At 38.3% G+C, this 21621-nt stretch overlaps 1 protein-coding gene across 2 annotated transcripts in view; it reads left to right on the forward strand.

The window, feature by feature from the left end:
• myom2b (myomesin 2b) overlaps window positions 1–20344 on the forward strand; it is a 34508-nt gene extending 14164 nt beyond the window's left edge. Inside the window, exons 13-39 of one of the 2 annotated variants that reach the window (XM_030720849.1) lie at window positions 402–529; window positions 757–940; window positions 1348–1522; window positions 1611–1732; window positions 1834–2021; window positions 2243–2369; window positions 2527–2705; window positions 3320–3434; window positions 3711–3873; window positions 4005–4111; window positions 5103–5147; window positions 5535–5671; window positions 6042–6186; window positions 6749–6811; window positions 7078–7145; window positions 8344–8457; window positions 8569–8656; window positions 10129–10167; window positions 11062–11167; window positions 11881–11947; window positions 12368–12464; window positions 14235–14271; window positions 16097–16119; window positions 16210–16265; window positions 16347–16436; window positions 19504–19629; window positions 20017–20217. In XM_030720849.1, coding sequence (XP_030576709.1) covers window positions 402–529; window positions 757–940; window positions 1348–1522; window positions 1611–1732; window positions 1834–2021; window positions 2243–2369; window positions 2527–2705; window positions 3320–3434; window positions 3711–3873; window positions 4005–4111; window positions 5103–5147; window positions 5535–5671; window positions 6042–6186; window positions 6749–6811; window positions 7078–7145; window positions 8344–8457; window positions 8569–8656; window positions 10129–10167; window positions 11062–11167; window positions 11881–11947; window positions 12368–12464; window positions 14235–14271; window positions 16097–16119; window positions 16210–16265; window positions 16347–16436; window positions 19504–19629; window positions 20017–20217 — 2990 coding nt within the window. Of the gene's footprint in view, window positions 1–401; window positions 530–756; window positions 941–1347; window positions 1523–1610; window positions 1733–1833; window positions 2022–2242; window positions 2370–2526; window positions 2706–3319; window positions 3435–3710; window positions 3874–4004; window positions 4112–5102; window positions 5148–5534; window positions 5672–6041; window positions 6187–6748; window positions 6812–7077; window positions 7146–8343; window positions 8458–8568; window positions 8657–10128; window positions 10168–11061; window positions 11168–11880; window positions 11948–12367; window positions 12465–14234; window positions 14272–16096; window positions 16120–16209; window positions 16266–16346; window positions 16437–19503; window positions 19630–20016 lie in introns of both variants that reach the window. The other variant, XM_030720856.1, reaches the window with a different exon arrangement.
• Window positions 20345–21621: the final 1277 nt, after the last annotated feature.

Below are 21621 nucleotides of genomic sequence, written 5' to 3' on the forward strand. Positions count from 1 at the left end.
TCTCTGGTTGAAAATGCCTTGTTGATGCCAATCACTTTTCACTAGATTTTCTTTTATTTTTGGATCACTGCATGTAAACACGAGAGATGGTTGTGTGGGAAAATCCCAGCAGATCATAAGTTTCTGAAATACTCAGATCAGCCCATCTGATAGCAATAGCCATGCCGTGTTCAAATTAAATTAACTTTCTTCCCCATTCTGATACTCAGTTGGAATTCCAGCAGGTTGTCTTGACCATATCTAAATGCCAAAATTCAGTGAGTTGCTGCCTTGTGATTGATCAGATATTTTGAATTAAGCAGTTGAACTGCTAACCTAATGAAGTGGCCGTTAAGTGTATTTGTATCGTTGCATATAATATATATCGTATTTCTAATATTTTCAGTTCTGTTTCTATGTAGCTGAAGGAAACCCTCCAGGTGCTCCATCAAAAATTCATGCCTCAGAAACAGACAGGACCTATGTTGTTTTGAGCTGGAAAGCCCCAGAATATTCCAGCAAGGCTCCCATGTGGTACTACATAGAAAAGGTAACAAATAATGTCATATATTCACTATTTCACTGTTCTGTTCTGTACAGTACTTCCTATTAGTACCTCGACTGTAGTTTATTGTGTGAATAAGTAGCGACAGCTCCGCAACTATTTTTACAGATCTTGTGTACAACACCTGTAGAGACAAAACATAAATAAAATAAAAATATTTTAAAAATACATTTAAAAAAAAAAAACTTTCATTCCTCTCCGTCTCTCCACAGTGCATGGTAGACAGTGGTGCATGGCAGCGCGTTAACACTCAGGTCCCTATTCGATCTCCCCGTTATGCTGTCTTTGACCTGGCAGAGGGGAAACGATATAAATTCAGAATTTTGGCTGCCAATATTTATGGGACCAGTGAGCCATCAGAGCCAACTGGACCTATTCAGACTCAGGAACTAAAAGGTTTGTCTCCATTTTTGCTTTACTGTTACACAGTTCAATAGAATAGAGCAGCTGTTATGTTTATAATTACTTGTTACCTGCTACAACACCTTTGTTTATGTCTGTGTTTGTGTGATACTTCATGGCAAAATGTGATGTTGGGAGATCTACTGTACTGCATAGGAATAAAAATGCGGTCGATGTAGATGTAGACAGATTTTGAAATTTCATGGATCATGAAATTTTACAGACATGAAGGTGACATGAAAATGATGGATGGGTTGTAAGATGGGTGTGGTATAGCTCACAGGTACTGAGTAAAGGGCACTGGGAAATCAGAAGGTTGCTAATATGAAGTATCTCTAATTGTAATTACAGTATTATGCTTTATTTTGACTGTAGCCTTTTTTTTTTTAAATTATATGTAGGTGTACCATCTGCTCCTGGTCAGGTGATTGCAACAAGGGAAACAGACACCTCTGTCCTCATCCAGTGGGCTCCTCCAAAAGAACCTAATAATTTGATTGGTTATTACATTGACCAGTGTGTGCATGGATCCAAGAACTGGACCTCAGCCAATCACAAACCTCACAAGAACACCAAGTATGTTTCCAGTGACACAGAAACATGTTTTTTTTTTTCATGACTGCTTATTAAACAGAGGGCTTTGCATGCGTTTCTGTGTCTTCAGGTTTGTGGTTAGTGGTTTGACCACAGGAGAATCCTATGTGTTCCGTGTCCAGGCTATCAATGAGCTCGGTCTCAGTGATGAATCCCAGGAGTCTGCACCTCTGACTGTCAAGGCTGCCCTTAGTCAGTATTGCCATATTTTTGCTCACTATTACAGATGATATGATGATAATTCTCCCTAACGTTTAATTTTAAAGAATTAAAACTCAGTACTGTTATTATAGCCACCCCCTCTGCTCCTTATGATGTTGCACTGTTGTACTGTGACGGCCATTCGATGGTTCTGAACTGGAAGAAGCCTGTTCACTCTGGAGGTGCAAAGATCAAGGAGTATTATGTGGATAAAAGACGCAGTGGAACATCCATGTGGAGGGAGGTTCATATCCCACCACTCACAGATAGACTTTATAAGGTATGCTTTACTTTTTAAAAAAAATTATATTCAAACATCAAAACAAACTGAAGAGGGAGCCACAATTTGCATAGAAAGTTCTTCTTTGATATAAAAAAAAAGTGTATTTATCAGGTTTCATACTGATTATTTTGTGCAAAACTGGCCTGTTCAACCCCTGAAAGTAAATTAGTGATAAAGATAACTGGGATTTTGTTAACCATGTAACATTTTATTAAAAGGTGGAGAACTTGACAGAGGGAGCAGTCTATCAGTTCCAGGTTTATGCAGCCAATCTGGCTGGTCTTGGACCAGCATCCAAACATTCAGAAGATTTCACATGTGAGGCCTGGACAATGCCGGAACCTGGTTAGCAAATTTCTTTTTTTGTGACTGACTTTGCCACCTTTAAACTCTGATTCAAAGCTTTTACACTTTTATGTCAATCACATAATGAGTGGATGTTTTCTCCACACAAACATAAATGTGGATTTGTCCCTCTTCTCTCATTGTCTGGACCATATAGGCCCAGCCTATGACCTGACTGTCGGTGAAGTGAGAGATAATTCATTGGTGGTTGAGTGGCAAAAGCCTGTCTACACTGGTTCCGGACCAATCACAGGCTATCATGTTGAGTATGCCAAGAAGGGCACTTCTGACTGGATCACAGCCAATGAGAAAGCTGTTAGTCACCGCTTCCTAAAGGTGAGGGGTATCCCTGTACCAATCTATGATTCATCCACTTTTCAAAAATTTATAGTTCATTATTTACTACTGCCATTAATGCAGCGATGTAGGTACAAAAACTGTGTGATGCTGACATCTAGTGGCTAAAGCCAGCAATTACTAGGTTTACAGCAAATCTATGAGGGTAAAAGATATTCTTTAACACTGAAAAGAAGCTGAAAATAGGTGAATTATCTCATATGTGATGATGGAAAGTCAGTCCACAAAGTAAAATTTTTGACTGATTATAATGCAAAGAATATTTACTGGTCTAACAAAAATGTGTTTCAAAACAGTACAGATTATTCATGTCTTGATAACATTCAGGGTAAGTTACCTAAAAGAAAAACAACAGTTATAATAGTAATAGATCCAGCTACTATTAGGCCAGAGGATGGTATAGTTCACATTCATTTACAGGAGAAAGTGATCAAAAAATTGGATTGTTAAATTCTTAGTTAAATGTATTGCTAAATACATCATAATTTATGTACCTGCAAATTTTGCTCAGGTTGAAAAAATCCCACGCCTATTTGCAAACTTTCACAGCTCTACTCCTCCTAGCAACAACAGATTGTCTGTTTGTGTCCTAGGTCACAGGTCTGGAGGTGGGCGCTACCTATGTGCTCAGAGTGCGTGCAGTCAATTCTGCAGGAGTGGGTATGGCCTCAATGGCCTCTGACTCTGTGACTGCCAAGACCTTGTCAGGTAACATCTAACATCAGAAATACCTTACTGAAATGTACACTATTAGATTTCTTAAAAATGCATCTCCAAGCTTCTCTTTGTATAGAAAGGCAGTGCTATGGATTTGCTTTTTTGGAGTGATGCACTCTTGTTGACAGGAGTTGACAGATGTGATATCAATACATCAAATACAATTAAAAGCTCACTTGAATACAGAATCTATGTAAGCTTTCTGTGGCATTAATTGAAGATAGAAATAGCTACAGTTTAAAAATGATGTTGGCCTGTGTATTGAAGGATCCCAAGAAGTGTCCTGTGTGGTGGATGAGAAGTCAGGTGACATTGTTCTGTCATTTGAGTCCTGCCAAATGAACGAGGGCTCCAAGTTTATCTGGAAGAAAGATTATAAAGAAATCACAGATTTCTCTAAAGGACTGGTGATTAAATCTGAGGGGAGCCAGTAAGACCACAGTCACACACACACGTGTACCATAAACGTGACATCAAACAGTTGCATACTGTTTCAGTCTATTGTGTGAAAAATCTCTCTGACTGTGTGTATCTGTGTGTCTCTTCTGCCCTGCACTGCAGCTCTAAGCTGATCTTCAAGAACCCAGATAAGGAGGACTTTGGGACGTATTCTGTTTCGGTCACAAACACACAGGGAGTGTCATCCAGCTATGCAATCTCTACTGAAGGTAGGTTTTATTCATTGCTATGTAAGGATGGATCTGATGTTTAGGGACCCAGCCAAGTGGCATGCAAAAGTTCTAAATCTGAAAAAGAATCTACAACTTAGACTACTAAAATCTAGCATGCTTACATTTATTTGCAGCCTAGACTCATGACTTATTTATTTTCATTGGCATTTGGTAATTTGAGTTGTTGCCATTATTATCGTAATCATCTCATTACAATTGTATGAATTCCATATCACTTTCCTACCTCTGTTAAAGTATTGCATGCAAATCTCTCTCACGCCTTGATTGTGAAAATTTGAACATCTGTAGAGCAACATCCTAATAACTACATCAAAAGCACAGACTTGAGTCAAAATCAAAAGACAACTGTATCGGAGATCTAAGGCAGTGTGTAGAATGCAATAAAGATGAAAGCAATGAGTCCATACTTAAAAACAATCACGCTGGCATGTAGGCAACAAACAATTTCATTATACATCTGATGATACTCGCAGAGCACATTATTTCTCCAAGCTTGGGGCACTGCATGTGTTTTAACACCAGATCTTTGCGGCAAAAGGTTTTCTGTCAGAAAGCTTCACAACACTTTTCCTTCTATTGCACCACTTAGCTACGAGGCTGTAATATGTTGTTCAGTGTGGCTCCCACTGATTGCTTCCCATTTGGCCTACAGTTATTCCACTGTAATTTCTGAACTTCTAGCATACGACGATTCATTTATTTCTGTTATATCACATGTACTTGTTAAGGCTCCAATAATAAACCAACTCATAATGCAGTTTATTTGAGATGTCTCAGGGTAAGCATTCAGGTTCTGAGTCACAATGTGTTGTCTTCCTTTCAACTGTAGTTTTTCAATTGCTTATTCCTTTATTTCCCTCTTCCTGACTTATCTGGTACCTCATCAAAGCTAATGGTAGAATTACATCAATGAATAAAATGTCAATTGTATGTTAACTGCATGTCTGTGTCCATGATTGCCTTACAGAACTGACAAAGATGCTGGCACTCAGCTATGATATCAGACACCCAGGTGGGTACCTTTGGCTGACTCTTTCGATCTCTCATAGTTTCTCTCCCTTTGTCCCTTTTAATTTCTCCTTTAAAACATTCTCCTCTGCGTCTTAATCTGTCTTACCTGCTCACTCTATTTCTCTTTCTCTCCCTTTCATGCTTTATTTTTCTTTCTTCTTATGCCTTTGAAGCTTTCTGATTTCTTTATTTTTTAGGGGCAGATTTCTCTTTTTATTTGATCCAAAAAAGTCTTACCTGCTTTTGCATCACCTGGCTAAGCTCGCCTCGCCTCGCCTCGCCTCTCCTCTCCTCTCCTCTCCTCTCCTCTCCTCTCCTCTCCTCTCCTCTCCTAATGTTTATTAACAATGATTTGAAACCCCTTACCCTTTTCCCACCTGTCCTCTAGTCATCCCACTGAAGTCTGAGTTGGCCTATAAGATTTTGGAGAGAGGTCGAATGAGGTTCTGGTTGCAGGCTGAGGAGATTTCTTCCAAGGTCACCTACAACTTCTTTGCAAACAACAAGGAACTGTCTGGAGCTGATGTAAGATACACTTTAGTTTACCTAGATCTTGTAGTCAGCTCCTACTTGTGCCACATCCCCTTAAACTTGAAATTCACTGGTGTATCAAGTTATGCATCTGGCAAATGGTGTATGGTCAGTTAGCCAGTTAGTTTTCTTTCACCTGTAATTTTTTGGAACTTTTGAAACTGAAACAATTTAAGCAAGTATCTTAAGAACAGAAAATAGAGAAGAGATAGGCAATTTTTTTAGTTTCAAGGTGAGCAAACTGTATATCTAACAGTAGTTCAGCCAGCTGTTTTTTTTTAACTACATGAAAGCTGTAATCATATTCACAAAGTCCGCCATCAAGCATCACGGGCTTTTTAAATTTACAACAATTTTTCTGCAGCCCAACAAGATGGGTCACGACGTCTCTACAGGCATCATCGAGTTCATCATGGATCATTTCACTGAGGAGAATCAGGGGACATATACCTGCCAAATCACAGATGGAGGAGGCAAGGCACAGAGCTCACTGGTTCTGATTGGAGCTGGTAAGAGAGGCCAAGTTTTACTGCTGTCCTACCATCATCATCTCAAACGTGATTCTAAACCAGTCAGACATATAACCTGCAAGATATGGCTCCATTCTACAAATAAAAAAACAATAAACCCTGGACTGTAAGAATGTTTTTTTTCCTGGTGGTATTACAGCTGTATCAAACCACAAAAGTATATTAAGTAGTATGTGCGAAAAGAACTTGCCACCAACTCTTATTTTTTTCAGCTTACTAATTAGGGGGTATGCTGTCAAGCCTAAGCCAGGAGGAACACAGACATGTAGCAGAGAGTATATAGTGTGCTTTTCATATGACAGTAGACTTGCTGCATCTTCTGCATTAGACTCCATTATGGAAATGTGTTAAGCTGATTAACGTACAGCTGGGTTTGAACTGCATGTTTGATGGACACCCTAAGATTCAAGTAAAGATGCTTCATTTCATAAATTAAGATTCTGCTCTCATATGGGGGACAACTAGTAAAAAAAAAAAATCTATAGCAACACTTTAATCTTTTAATTATTCTGTGTTTATGTGTATCTGTATATACACAAAGCTTTCAAGGAAGCACTGGCTGAGGCTGACTTCCAGAGGAGAGAGTACATCAGAGTCAAAGAGGGTAAGAAATACAAAACATCATCCACTTTTAAGCTTGTAAGAGCTTTGTTCTTAATTTAGCCTGAGACCAGCACACCACTATGTTGCCTGGGAGACAACTAATGAGTGAGTATACAGGAGAGAAGGAGACTATCTTTACATAAACTGTGGAGCTGGAAACTTAAAACCACAGATCAGTTAATACAGCTTATAACCAAGTTCCTCAAGTGTTTTGTAAAAGCTTATGTGCATTTTCAAGGCTTCCTCTCCTGTCTCTTTTCACTACAGGCCCCCACTTTAGTGAGTTTCTGTCACTTCAGATTGGAGATGACTGCTCTGTCACTTTAGTCTGCAAGGTAAACACAGCCATGCTCAATTATTGAATATAGACTTGGAGCAAATGGGAGGCTGATTTTCCTGATTGCTGATTAGATATTCTATGGAGACTAAGTGCACGATACCACAATGCTGTGTAATGATAAGGTCCAGACAGATAATAACCGGTCAGGGTTTTTCCCTGCCCTTGTTGGAATGAAATATATTAGCGAGAACATTTTGAAATTAAAGTGGCTGTTCATATGTTTCAAGACAGTTACGCTGGCATTGGTTTAACAGTTTAGCCCATGTTTACCCCAGTTTAGCCCACATAAGCATATTTTTTGATTTATGCACAGATAGAGTAAATATATGCATGAATTGTTTGAATTTTGAATACCAATACACAGCGGGATTAAACATCAACCAGTCTGCAGAAATATGCTCCATTTGTAATTTGTGATTATTTAGGGTAGAATCTGTTGCTGAAAAATATAAACAGCCTCAAGTTTTTTTTTTTTTTGGTTGAAAGACAGGATTTATGTTTTAATCCACGAAGTGGGTGAGAAGTGCTGAAAGTAGATCAGGTACAGTTATGCGCAAACATTTTGGGCATCTCTGGTTGATTTCTGTAAGTGAAAAGAAGTGCACTCAAACAGGAATATGACCCTTTCTTCAAATGCTAATGCACTCTTACCATTTAGTTCATTAACTAAACAGTTAAATGTTAAACTGTACTTTACTCTCCAATTAGTCCTATTTTTATACTCATAAAAGAAAAGCACCAGTGCATTAACATTTAACAGATTTGTTTTTCACTTTAATCTGTTTGCTGCAGGCATTTTCTTCTTTTGTCTTTCAAAACTCTCATCTACAACGCTTTGTCTTTTGATCTCGCTAACCCACCACATAAACAAAACTGTCGATACATCCCTGGCTGTTTGGATTTGCATTGTGTGATGAGCGCAAGAAAATGGATGGATGGATAAAATCCACGTGACAATAATGATGCTTCTATCTGCAAAAGTAAAATACTTGAAATGTTAAATAGCTCGAGTCATGAAAAAATATGGTGAGGTGCAGCACATCGAAACTCAGGACTGATAAGTAATTATTAGAGGCAATTTAATACAAGAGTGTTGTTAGGATTTGATGATATGCTATATAGAGCTATATAAAAGAAGCTGAAACCTTTAGTGGTTATTTTTTGAAAATAATAATACGCATTTTTTTGAACAGGTTGCTAACTTGAAGAAGGAATCTCAGTTTCACTGGTATAGAGAAGACACTGAGATCATCCCTGATGTAAAGCCAGACCTTGGATCAGGAGTCTGTAAACTGCCAATTAAAGAGGTAAGAGCACATTGGGACACTAAAGACTATAAATACTTTTATACTACTCTCATAATGTGTCCAGATTCAACAAATCTGCATTTTCGTTTATCACACTGTTATTTTCTCCAGTTTTCACTGAAGACAGCAGGAATTTACAAAGCCACCATCAGTGATGACAGAGGAAAAGATATGAGCCAAATAAACATCTCGGGAAAAAGTAAACATATATTTCCTTTTTACTGGTTCATATTTCTTTTTTTTTTTTTTAGTTTATCTTACTGTTTAATTAAATGGAGAAGTTTACTGTCTGTATAGTTGCTTGTTGTCTTACTGAGCAAGTATAATTGTTTATCTACAGTGTATTATTCCTTTGCATTAAAAAAAAGAAAAAAAGCTAAAAAAAAGGGGGAAAAACTGCTTCTATTTTTATTTTATTGACACCCCCCCCCCTAAAAAAAAAAAGCAGCAGGATGCAAAATAGATATATTAGTAATTGCTCCTTTATTTTTCTAAACACAAACACAATTAAAACAAATTGCTAAAAAAGAAAAAATCCTTAGTCTACAATTTACATGACTAATGACTAATAGATTATAATAAGTGTCAAAATTGTTCAAATTTGTCAGACACATTCGCCATCAATTCCAAAAATAACATCTCCCTTTTATTCTATATGTCACTCACTCAAATGTAGGCATTTGTCATTAGTTCAATCCACTCCCTAAAATAGCGCAGGCTGGCAGATTTCCAGTGTTTCCGTATTATTCTGCAGTCTGTTGTTGTAGCCACTGGGACCCATAACTTCTTCCTTTCATTTAATCTAATATTGTCAGGTAACAGAGCCAGAATATATAAAACTGGAGACTTGGTCAACTGCAAGTGAAACAACTGACCAGAGTAACACAATTTTTTTTTTTGTCCATAGGAAAACGACATATGCACTAAGGTGCCAGGTTCTTTCTAACATATCCAGCAGATGTTTATGTCCCTCATCTTAAGTTTAGTGTGTTTGCTTGGCTTCCAGTAGGTTTGATTAAGAAGTTTATTCTGTATTAATTGAGAGTAAGCTTCACATGAACAGGTATGCCAAGAGGCAGCAAGCATTTTCCTCTCGTCTTTGGCAGTCTTTCTAGTGACATATTCCCAATCCACATTAATCCTTCTAATTTAGGTGAATGTGCATTTTGAAAGAGTCTACAAAATTTGGATGCACCATTTCTCTCATTCAGCAGGTTTAGTAGATCATCTAGTTGGAGGGTCAGGGGAATTTTTTTGTACAAGGCAAAATTTTGTAAACTCCTTCTGAACATGTAGTAAAGCTACTCAACTATTTTATGGAAACCATTTAAGCTGTGTTAAATGTTGCTGCTAGCTGTGGTGCCTCTAGAGAAGGTACAATTGAAAATGCGGGTCTTTATTCACTGTTTCAGTATGTTAGGCTGGAAAACCACAAAACAAGAAATATTCAGTTTCTAAGTTTGTGAATGGAAACGAGGTAATTACTGACAAGGTATGGAGACATATCTCTCTAGAATACAATGCAACCATGAAGTAACAGATGCCCAGATTACTGAAGAAATTTGAACCTTTCCTTACTGAACTTTGAATGCAGCCACCAGAGAGCAGCATCATGCCTTTCTACTCTCCTGGCTCTTTCCCTGACCCCATGTTCCTCTGCCTTTCTTCTAGTCTTTGACGATGCCATTAACAAGCTCAGCCAACTGGCTGGTAAGTCACTGCCTCTCACACACACACAGTCACACACACACACACACCAATAATCTCATAGACAGACAGACATCTATGTTAAAAAACAGTACAACACATCACCAGCACCATCCTCTACCCACTGGAGGGATCCAGTTCAAATTATCTAAATTTAACATGGCACCATCAAACCACAGTGATAAGAGATTTAGTAGATCCATCACCAGGCTGATATGGGTCTTGTTTTAAAAACCCTCTGCTGCCATACACACACACACTTATCAGCGTGTGGCAGAAGTTGTCATGCTGGAAGCATTTGGCCATCGTGCCATCATGTGGTGAAATCACTTTAAAATTCCACTGCGCTGTCACAGTGACAGTGTGGAGGAGCATCTTACTCCTATTTTAAGAGACAGTCACTTGACAGCTCTGCAGCAACTGTTACAGCAGTGGTTGCAGAGGAGAAGAGGGTTCATTACTGTGATAATGGGAAACCATGGTGATGTGACCAGGTGGATGACACACTTGCACACTTGTAATGTGTAGTGAGCAAAATCCGACATAGCCAGGGTGTAGTATAAAATGCCCTTTTAGGTATAACGGCTTAAAAAAAAAAAAAGTTAATGAAACCTGTCATGGTGGAAGTGTTTTACTGAGTGCCAGCATACAAACAACTGCTCTTTGCTTCATTAGCAGAATTTTCCTCTCCGAGCTGGACAAAAGGGAATTTCAAAATAGATGCTACAAATGGCTGAAAATGGAAGTTTGTTTTTATTCTATTAATTCATCTCTCCATGCACCATCTTTCACAGCACAGCAAGGTCGTGTAGTCCAGCAGCAGGAGGAAAATGTGTATTTTACTTTGATTTCAAATGTGCTCCCCACAATTTCTGTCACCCCCATTACCTCCTCCAGGAGCCAGTGCAGCAGAGCTTGCGATAAACTGCACAGCAACAGGCATTCAGCTGCAGTGTCACATGAAGTATTACACCTCAGAGATGAACATCACCTGGTATCATGGGTAAGGAATTAGATTAATAACGTAATTAATACTACTAACACCCCTCACAAATATAAACATAAAACCGAATAGTTGGAATAAGAAGATGAAGATCAGGAATAAAGGAAGAAAATATGCATAACTCCAGTATTTGTAGTCACTGTGGTTGTTTTTACTAGAGGATTCTTTTAAGTCCACCTATAAACATGAAGCCCACAAACACATTATTCTGGTTTAAACTGCTGTGAACGGCAAAAAACAATAAGCCACTTAATAAAACTTCTGATAGCTATTGGCAAGTGGTTTCATTATCCTGGTTATTGCAGTAAAATTGCCCTGTTTTGTGACAGAAATCACACCCCTGTTATTTTCTATAAAAAAGGAAGGCTTTTTCTGCACTTAAAAGCACTCCAGTTCACCCTAGAGATTATAAAATGAGGAAGATGGGTTCATAAAAGAAAAGCAAGTGGACAGAACAATGAAGTACAAAAAAAAAAAAAAAGATGAATTGGGATTTTTTTTTTTTTTAACATCTCATTGTCTTTTCTGTGAGTTTGTGTAAGTGCGCCAGATCGGCATAACATTAGCGAGGCATGTAAACATGATTTTCAATTACCTCACTCATTCAAATAACACCACCACACACACACACACACACACACACACACACACACACACACACACACACACACACACACACACACACACACTAACCTCTCTTTTCTTCTCCTCAGTGAATCTAAACTCTCCCACAGTGACAAGATTGTGATTGGAGGAACCCCTACTATGGCAACAATGGAGGTATTATCATCTCCTGTACAACGCTGAACAGTATATGCTTCTCAGGTGGCTCACACATCAGTAATTTTATGACAATAAAGCACCTCCGACATTGGTGCTGCTGCTCATCTATGTTGCTTGTAAAAGTCCTCAAAGTGTCTTTGTGGAGATGAGGAAACTTTGAGATAAATTAAAGGGATAATCACAAAGGAGAGCTAATGAATAAAAATGGTTTAAAATTCACTGAACTTGATTAATTAAGGAGCGTTTCTTCCTATCGTTTTGTCAGAAAGCTTTATAATTGTAATTAGCCTACCTGTTAAATTAATCTCTTTTTAAATTATGTCTCAAAACACACAAAGAAGAAATAAACATTAAGACGGTGAGTTGGCGGGTCTTTTGTCATGTGGCTGATCAGTTCATTGGCTGATTGATACACAGGTGGTTGAACCAACGGAGAAGGACAAGGGCAAGTACCACATCGTGATCACTGACCCTGAAAACTCTCATAAACGCACACTGGACCTCAGCGGAGATGGTCAGTACTTTCCCTCTCTTATTTCCTTCCCTCCAGAGTCAATTCCTCTTTTTATCAATAACTCAGTAAAAAGAGGGTAGAAATAACACAGTCACTTGTTTTTATGGCTGTCTTTGCTTCAGTGTGTAGTCTTTAGCTAGTCTGAGTATGAAACACTCATCCCCTCAGACCTGAAAATTGCCTCTAAAAAGTCTCCAGTTTTCACTTTTAAAAAGAACTTGATGTCTGGGCAGCTTGGCTGCATGATAATTACATACATTTCAATGCGAACCAGATTACATACAGTAGTGTGCAAAAGTCATTTTCCTCATCCTCTCATAGTTCTCCATGCTTTTTAAGTTTTTTCTTGGAAATTGGCATAATTTTCACTTGCTTTTTTTAGTCCAGTCCTTGTACCTGACCATAACACTTGACCTATGAATCATTCAAGGATTAAAAAAAAAGGCACCTAACTAAAGTGTTGTGCCTACACATAACAGAAAGCTTAGCAAAGAACCAAGCCTTCAGAAAAACATAATTTGTTCCCATTTCTTTAGTTCAAGCTATGATAGATGCCAGCAATAACACAGTTTGACAGGCATAAAATAGTATTTTCGCACCAACAGGGTGATTCCCAAAAGGTATTAGCTTAAAACCTGACATGATGTGTGTTCATCAAAAAAAAAAAAAAACCTGAGGAAACTAGAAAAGTGAAGGACAAAAGAAGAAGTGGCTTTCTACAGCAAATTAACAGTATATGAAAGTCATGTGAAAACACTGAGGTATGCCAAATTACCCAAGAACTGGACTGAAAAATCAGTGGCAACAGGTCATATGGAGTGATGAATCCAAATTTGGTTCAATTTTTTTTTTTTTTTCAATGTCAGGAGAGAGGTGAGTGTCTACAACCATTTGCAAAACATGGTGGAGACTCTGCCATGGTTTGGAGCTGCACTTGAGTCAGTGGTGTTGAGGAGCTTGTCAAAAATGATGGAATTATGAACACAGAAACGTACTGTCAGATTTTGAGACACCCTCTAGTACCATCTGGAAAACATCCGATTGGCGACAGCTTCATTTTTCAGCATGACAGTGAACTCAAACACAATGCCAATGGAGTAAAAGCACACCTGGATAGAAAAAACACACACTGTGAAACACTGTCAGTCATGAATTGGCCTCCACAGAGCCTGGACCTCAACATTATTGAAGCAGTGTGGGGTCATCTTGACAAAGAATGGAACAAAATGCAGCCAACATCCAAAGAAGAGTTTTGAATGTCCCTCAAGAAATTTGGAGAACTATTCCTGAAGACAAATTACAAGAACGCTTGCCCGGAGAGTTCAGGCTGAAGGATAAAGGTGGTCATACCAAATATTATTGTTAGAATTGTACAAACTCTGTTTTTGCCTTTATATACTTTATTTTGATGTAGGTTTGCACAGGTTTCAATAAGGCAGCTCAAGACTTTTGCACAGCACTGTATGAAAAAAATGTCCGTTAAAACTCAAAAACTCTGAACTAACTTTTCTTTTCTTCTGTAGTCTTAGTGTTAAAAACATACTCACGACTGTTCTTACTGAAAAAGTGCATCGCTCCGGTGTTGCTTTACTGTATCGCCCTCGTCTTCAACCTATTAAATTTTCTTAACAGAATATGTTCAATAGTCAGCAGGCAAAGGGAAAGATTGTTTTTATTTTTATAAAGATTGAGTTCTAGGTATGTCTAAATTTAAAATCACGTAAATTGGCATGTGCTGTGACAGTGACTCTTTGTTTTTGTGTTTAACAGTATATGAGAAGGCCTTTGTAGAGTTCCAGAAACTAAAGTAAGACTACATTCTCAAAGCTCTTCTCTTTTTTTTTTTTTACTTGTGCCTTAATGTGTCAGCCTGGCTCTGCTAATGATGAATCACTGCTTCCTTCACATTTGCTTCATAACTGCGAGTTTGACATCTAATAGTTCAAAGTAATGATTTCCCAGGCTAGGCTGTGTTCATATACAGAAAACAATAGTCTTGTTTTCTTGCTTCAAATGATGTAAAGCATGAGGTTTTCTATAAATACACGTACATTTGACTCTCTACTTCTGATTGTATTTGAATACTAAAACATCTATCAGAAATGTCATTAACATTTTTATCTCCACATTTCAAACAATGCAAAGGCTGCAGATCATTTCGGGCACTGGAGAAGGGTTCAATGAACCTTTGTACAGACAATTTTAATCAGTGTAAATCCATGCATCAATTAGACCTGTCATTTTAAAGTATCAGTGCACTCCTAACTTCAAACTGCTGCACTGCTGCAAACTACTGCTGTTTTCAAACACTACTGCTTGTGTTGAATATTGTAGCTGTTTAACCTGCCTGTCCTTTGCCCTGAAGGACCTATATATGCTTTTTGGGGTTTTTTTTGTAAAGGTTTCTAGGGGCCACAATTCCTCTGTAGATTTAGTCTCTCGATTTAAGTCTGACAAAGGCTACAATACCAGTTTAAAGTGATGATTTTGAGATTAGGTGGCCATATTATGGCCTTTTCCCCAATTACTGAGGAAATTGTCTGTATGCTTGAAATCAGTGCTGCATGAATGTTGCATGCTGCAAAATGAATCAGATGCTTCCCTGACACTATTGCATGATGAAGAAGAATCTAAAGAGCTCCTGTCTAAAACTTATGCACAGAATTCAAGTATGATTTGTCCACCTACAGCTGCTTTTTTCAAAAGGTCTTATTGTTAAAAAGGTCGAAAGGTCTTGTTAAATCACTGTAACTCAACTTTTAGATTGCTTTTAGGTAATTTTCTGTAAAAGATAGCCAGCACATTTGGAATGCATGCCTTTATAAATACTCTAGTCTGAAAAAGTCTGAAAAAAAAAGGTAACTACATTGGATAAATGATCAATACAGCGTTAGGAATGATTATTCTGCATCTTTAAGTCGAGCAATTTCAAAACCTCCAAGCCTTGCTGTCTGGAAGGAGTCCAGCACATTATAATTTGAGATAAAAATCTTGGTTATAAATAGAAACAGTCAGGTAGCAGAGATCCTTTGGGGTCCATCGGCTAATTGGGCCAAAGCGAACCCCACATCCACACATACACATTTTGCAAATCCTTTTATGGAAAAGAAAAAAAAAAAGGGATTGAGACTGTAAACACTAAACACTGCATGCAGGGTGGAAACCATCCAAATCCCTTTTCTAATTAACATTCAAAGAGAGACGGTTAAGCACAAGATTTTACAAACACATTGAAACAAGTGACACCCTGTTACCCTTTTGATTGAGCACCAACTTGCCAAGAGGAGAGCAGAGTTTCCCCAGCCATCTGGTCCTGTGGCTGACCTCTGGTCCTGCCATGCTGCTCCAACAGCTCTCACACGACAATATAATTTTTTCCCCAGGAAATATACAGAAAACTCCTGAAGTAAACAATATTAAAAGGCAGTTTGGCTGTAAATCTAAAGCACCTTGTGGCAAACCAAAAAAAAAAAAAAAAGACATGTGGTCAGAGCCAGGTAATGGAAGCTAACCAGAAATGACTTGGCTAAAATAAAGCAAGAATAATACAGATATTTGCTAGTGATTGAATTTGTATTATTTGTAAACCTGTTATAATAACAAAAAAATGCTTAACTTGATGTGTTTTTCAGGGCTGAGGCTTACGCTGAGAAGAGTAAGTTTATCCTCCCGTTCTCCTTTCTTTAATAACTTAATATATTAAGCAACAGGAATAACCTAGAATGTTAATAACTGTTTATTTTAGACCGTGGTAAGGTGGTGGGAGGACTGCCTGATGTGGTCACCATTATGGAAAAGAAGGTAGGCGTGTGTGCAACTGTGTGCTTTCTGTCTCAGTATGTGTGCACATTTGCTAATAGCTCATCTTTATGCTTTCTGTAGACTCTGAGTTTAACGTGCACAGTGTGTGGAGACCCTAAACCTCAAGTGTCATGGCTGAAGAATGGATCAGAAGTTGAACCTGATGATCAGGTAATTATCTGTTATAGTAGGTAAGCCAAAACAAATTTCACAGCTTCTTTTGAACTTGCGCATAATTAAATTGTGTATGTGCGCCATGCTGGTTCATGTTCAGCTTTTCAAACTCAGCCTTGTTCTTTTATTTGATTCCTACCTGACAAATCCTCCCTCACTCTTTGAGTCTGTGTTGTTTAACCTCTTCAAAAACTCAACTCCTCCTTCCTTTCTCATGATTAATTATCTCATTAAGCATACACAATTGCAGCATTTCTATTAACTTGTCCTGGGGTATTATGGAAATTTCACACTCAGTTTGAGTCTACTGGAATATGTTTTATTATGTCATGCTTTTTTGTGAATGTGAATTTCCAAATCCTCTGAATTTATTTAGGTAGTATCACAATGATCAGATATTGTATGTTCAAAAGCAATTCAAAAATACTGGTTCTAATATCATGGTAAGTATTTGTAACAAAACAAGATATTTAACTTTAAAATAACACATATAAAGTAATGGAATGGCAGTATTTGAAACACAATTTCAAGTAATATTGAGAGTGGTAATAAAGTACTTTCTAAATGGTGTTAGTTTCAAGTTTGCTTCAGTTAGTATAAATGATTAGTATTAATGAAATGCACAAAATCCCAAATGACATGCCTTAGCTCCTTGTTAGAAACTGAATGAACGCACTGTTTGAAGTCCCTATTGAACCAAAGCCCCTCATATACACTCACTGGCCACTTCATTGGGCACACTTGTTCAAGTACTCGTTAATGCAAATATCTAATCAGCCAATGGCAGCAGCTCAGTACATTTAGACTTGCAGAGATGGTCAAGACAGCCTGCTGAAATTCAAACTGAGCATCAGAATGGGAAAGAAAGATGATTTAGGAGACTTTGAATGTGGCATAGTTGTTGGTGCCATAAGGGCCAGTCTAAGCAGTTTGTTGTAACCAAGGTATGCAGAAGAGCACACATCGAGCCTTGTGAAGCAGGTGACAACACTGGGTGCCAAATCTGCCCGCTAAGAACAAGTAATTGAGGCTACAATTCATACAGGCTCATCAAAATTCGACAATAGAAGATTTAAAAATGTTGCCTGCTCTGATGAGTTTTGATTTCTGCTGTGATGTTTGGATGGTAGGGTCAGAATTCTGTGTAAACAACATGAAAGCATGGATCCATCCTGCCCTGTGACAGTGTTTCCGGCTTGGGGTGGTGGTGTAGTGATATGGGAGATATTTCTTGGCATAATTTTGAAGAAAACTGGAGACTTTTGAGCATTGTTGTAACACCACAGTCTATGTGAATTTTTTTTTTTTTTTGCTTTGTCCATCCTTTTTTGACCAGCATACCCATCTAGCTAGAATAATACAGAATAAAATGCAATGTGACAGGGCTCAAATCAAACTCAAACTTGTTTCTTGAACATGACAGTGTGTTCACTGCACTCAAATGGCCTCCACAGTCACCAGATTTCAATCCAACAGAGCACCCTTGAGATGTGGCAGAAGTGGAGATTCGAGTCACGGATGTGCAGCTGACAAATCTGCTGTGTGATGCTATCATGCCAATATGGATGAGGAATGTTTCCAGCACCTTGCTGAAGATATGCCACAAAGAATTAAGGCAGTTCTGAAGGCAAAAGGATCCAACCCAATACTAACAGAATGTGCCCAATAAAGTGGCTGGTGAGTGTATTTACAGGTGATTTACCAAGAAAAAAGGAAAACTACACTTCCACCTATTTTGGGGTACTTTCAGGTCAGCATTAACACAATCCCAGATCAGTAATGGAACAACTGTACTTCTCATAACTCATTAACCTACTTGCCAACCACTGTACAGTAAGTCTACAGGATGTCCCTAGTCAATGAAGGCTCTTTCAACAGAATCAGGATCCTGCAGCTTCTACCAGCTTTGAAGATTTAAGTTTGAGAAACCCTGGTCCAGGAGGAATTTGTGTTCAACTTGGCCCTCTTCTTTATTCATTCCCTCACCTGCTAATAATCTGTCTAAAACAAGAACTGAGGCCCTTCCTGATGAGTCTTCCAAACCTCTGGAGTGTCTCTCATGCAGTTAGTTACCACAGAGGCTTCTGAGGATGCACGAAGATAACAGAAAAACAAACATGAATATGAACAGATCTAGAGAACATTATATCTAATCCTCAGGTATGGCTGTGGAACTACATAAGAAAAAAAAAAAATAAAAACAGCACAAAAAAAAAAAAATAGGATGTAAATTAGAGTAGATGTAACAAACAGAAGTTACTATTTTTGGACATTTTGTCAGAGAATTCTATACTACTGGTGTCACCAAAACAACTATAACTGCCATATCATATTTTTTCTACAGCAGCTGCCTTCCATCAGGCTCACAGATAAGAAATGAGTAATACGCAGATCAACCTACATTGGTCTAATAAGTAAATGCATTTAACCAAGAACACAGAACAGGCTAAATGGACACCATTTTTAGGACTTTAATCCAGTGGAGCTTTTTATTTTCTCATAATTAAAGGCAAGTGTTTCTCTTAATAATGTAATTAACCTGCTAAAAGTGCCACTTCATAAAAATGTATAAATGTCCAGACCTTACAAGTGAGTGGGCAGGTATGAGAGGCGAATTAAAATGTTGTACTCTCGTCTGCACCACTCATGGTACATAGTACGAGTCAGAATACAAGTACTCTATGTAGACTAAAGTGTCACAGACAACAGTTTACTATTGAAGCTTTTGAAATGTACTGTAAATAGTTTTGTTCTGGTGGCCTCACAAAGTACAGATGGGACAAATTTGTATTGCCTTTCAATTCCACCACACTATGGTTGAGGTAAAACGCAGCAGAACAGAGAGGAGTACATCATTAGTTCCTGTGTCCATCCGGCCCATGCACCAGTGCTCAGCTTTTGCTAGGCGCCAGTAGTAATCAAAGCTCATGCTGCCACTTTGAGTGAGACATAAATAAATTTTTTTAAATCAAACTTTAGGTGACAGGCATTTTAAATGATAAATCGTGTTATACTTCCTGCACGAGCTTTTTCACTTTTTTTAACCTTTGAATTCATTTCCCAGTATGTGGTCTCCCTGGACCAGGGCAAGTTTGCCAGTCTGACGATCAAAGGTGTTTCCATGGAGGATTCTGGCAGATATACTATGATTGTCCAGAACAAATATGGAGGAGAGTCTGTGGATATAGTGGTGAGTGTCCCCGCTGTGTGACACAAATGACTGGATTTACCCCAAGCCATGAAATTTTCCTGGTCATCTGTAGCAGAAATATTTTCTTTTCATTGTCTCTATGGGGATATATTTTGATTGCAGAAACACAAAACCCTGCTACAGGGCTATTTGACCTTGATACTTTTGTCTCACCCTGATTTGACAAACAATTAAAAAATAACCCAAATCCTAAAATAGAATTTTTTTTTATCCAAAACTCAAAATAATTTTGTATGTTCAGTGCTTCCATGAAAGCTGCAGCCCTTTAAATAGTGCTCAGTGCTGGAGCAACGTTCAGTAATAGCAGTAGTAAATGCATGTATGGGTATTTACATTATGTCCTTGCTCCTCTATTTTCATCTCCAGGTCAGTGTGTACCGCCATGGGGAGAAAATCCCTGAGGCAAAACCAACTCTGACCCCTAAAACAATCATCCCTCCTAAATTACCAATTGAGATGCCTCAGCCTAAGACCCAGCCCGCTGCCCCCTCAACTCCTAGCCCTGCCCCCTCTAAGGCAGTACCAGGAAAGGGGATGAAGAGTCCTACTCCAAGTCGGAGGAAGTAAAAAGCACGGCAGAAGAAACACTATCACTGGTGCACATGTAGACCACACATAGCTGAGAAGCCTTTATTAATGTTCTCTATATGGTATGAAATGGAAGCTAATGCACTTTGCATTAAATTAGACAATCAAGAAGACCCTGATATAGAAAGCAAAAAAAAAAAAAGTTTTATTGTAAAATGATTGTATAAAATCAGTAAAATATATTCAAATAAAATATAAAGCTATGTGCTATCTGACCATGACAAAATTGGAAATTCATTGAATTTGAACGTGAATAAAGCTAAAATTTGAATAAAACTTGCTGAAGAAAGCGTGAAATGGGTTTTGAATTCATACTTGAAGTATACAAATGAACAACGATCAATACATTCAATATAATCAAATATACTAATGGCCTGCAAATTACAGGAAAAACCAGTGAACAGTGCCTTAAATTAATGGTCAAGCCAACAACATGAAACCATAACATTTAAGTCTAGTACATGTGAATACCAAACAAGATAATTCACATTTTCATACATCATTCATGTCCTGTGGATGTGGGTTTTGTCCCCTGTGACCCAAATCTCTTTTTTGCCATGCCAGCAAAATGCCCCTCACAGCATAGCAGACCCATGGGATCCCATCACTTTAGGGTTTAAGAGTGTTCCCTGTAACTTCTTACCTGTGTATTACATAGAATTTTTTGAGTCACCACCACAGACACGGTCTGCTCCCTCAAGCACTGCTCTAAACACAGTCTCAAAACATGTTCTGCTATGTTACGGGTTGCTAGGGCCACTAGCTCTGACATGTCCTCATCAGTATCCTACTGACTGTTACCTCCATTTTCTCTCACATACACACTACTGCCATTTGCCTCTGAATATGGGGCTGAGATAAGTCTCATTATGATCCACTGGAGAGAGGTGGGCCCATCTTTTCTATATTGTTCTGAATATGATCACTAGTTTGGCTCAGTCTCACAGTCATTTACATATTTAAATGTTTTGGAAAATCTTTCCTGCAGTGTTGATGCACAAAAAACAACAGAGGCTTAGTATCACAGCTCACAAGATCAGTGTTCATGCTATGCTCAAAGAGGAAAAAACCAAACACCTTTCACAAGGACAAAAGGTACAGAGAGAAATAGGTCAGGCTGTGCAAAGTGGTCATTATACTGTCACCTCTACAACACGGTCAACTGATGCCTGCAAATATATAACACCATCCTCCTTAAGATCACCATGGTGAAATACTCAACATGCGGAAGATCAACTGGCAGTGAATCACCACTAAGTAAACCAGAGCTGTGAAGCAAGACTGTCATACCAACACTGCTGCCTCTCAAAACGGTCATTACCAAATTCTACCTAATATTAGCCCTGTCTGTTAGCAGAAGATATGCATTCTGCCTTACAGCCA

The sequence above is a fragment of the Archocentrus centrarchus genome, chromosome 3, assembly GCF_007364275.1.
Source record: "Archocentrus centrarchus isolate MPI-CPG fArcCen1 chromosome 3, fArcCen1, whole genome shotgun sequence".
In the NCBI taxonomy this organism is placed as follows: Eukaryota; Metazoa; Chordata; class Actinopteri; order Cichliformes; family Cichlidae; genus Archocentrus; species Archocentrus centrarchus.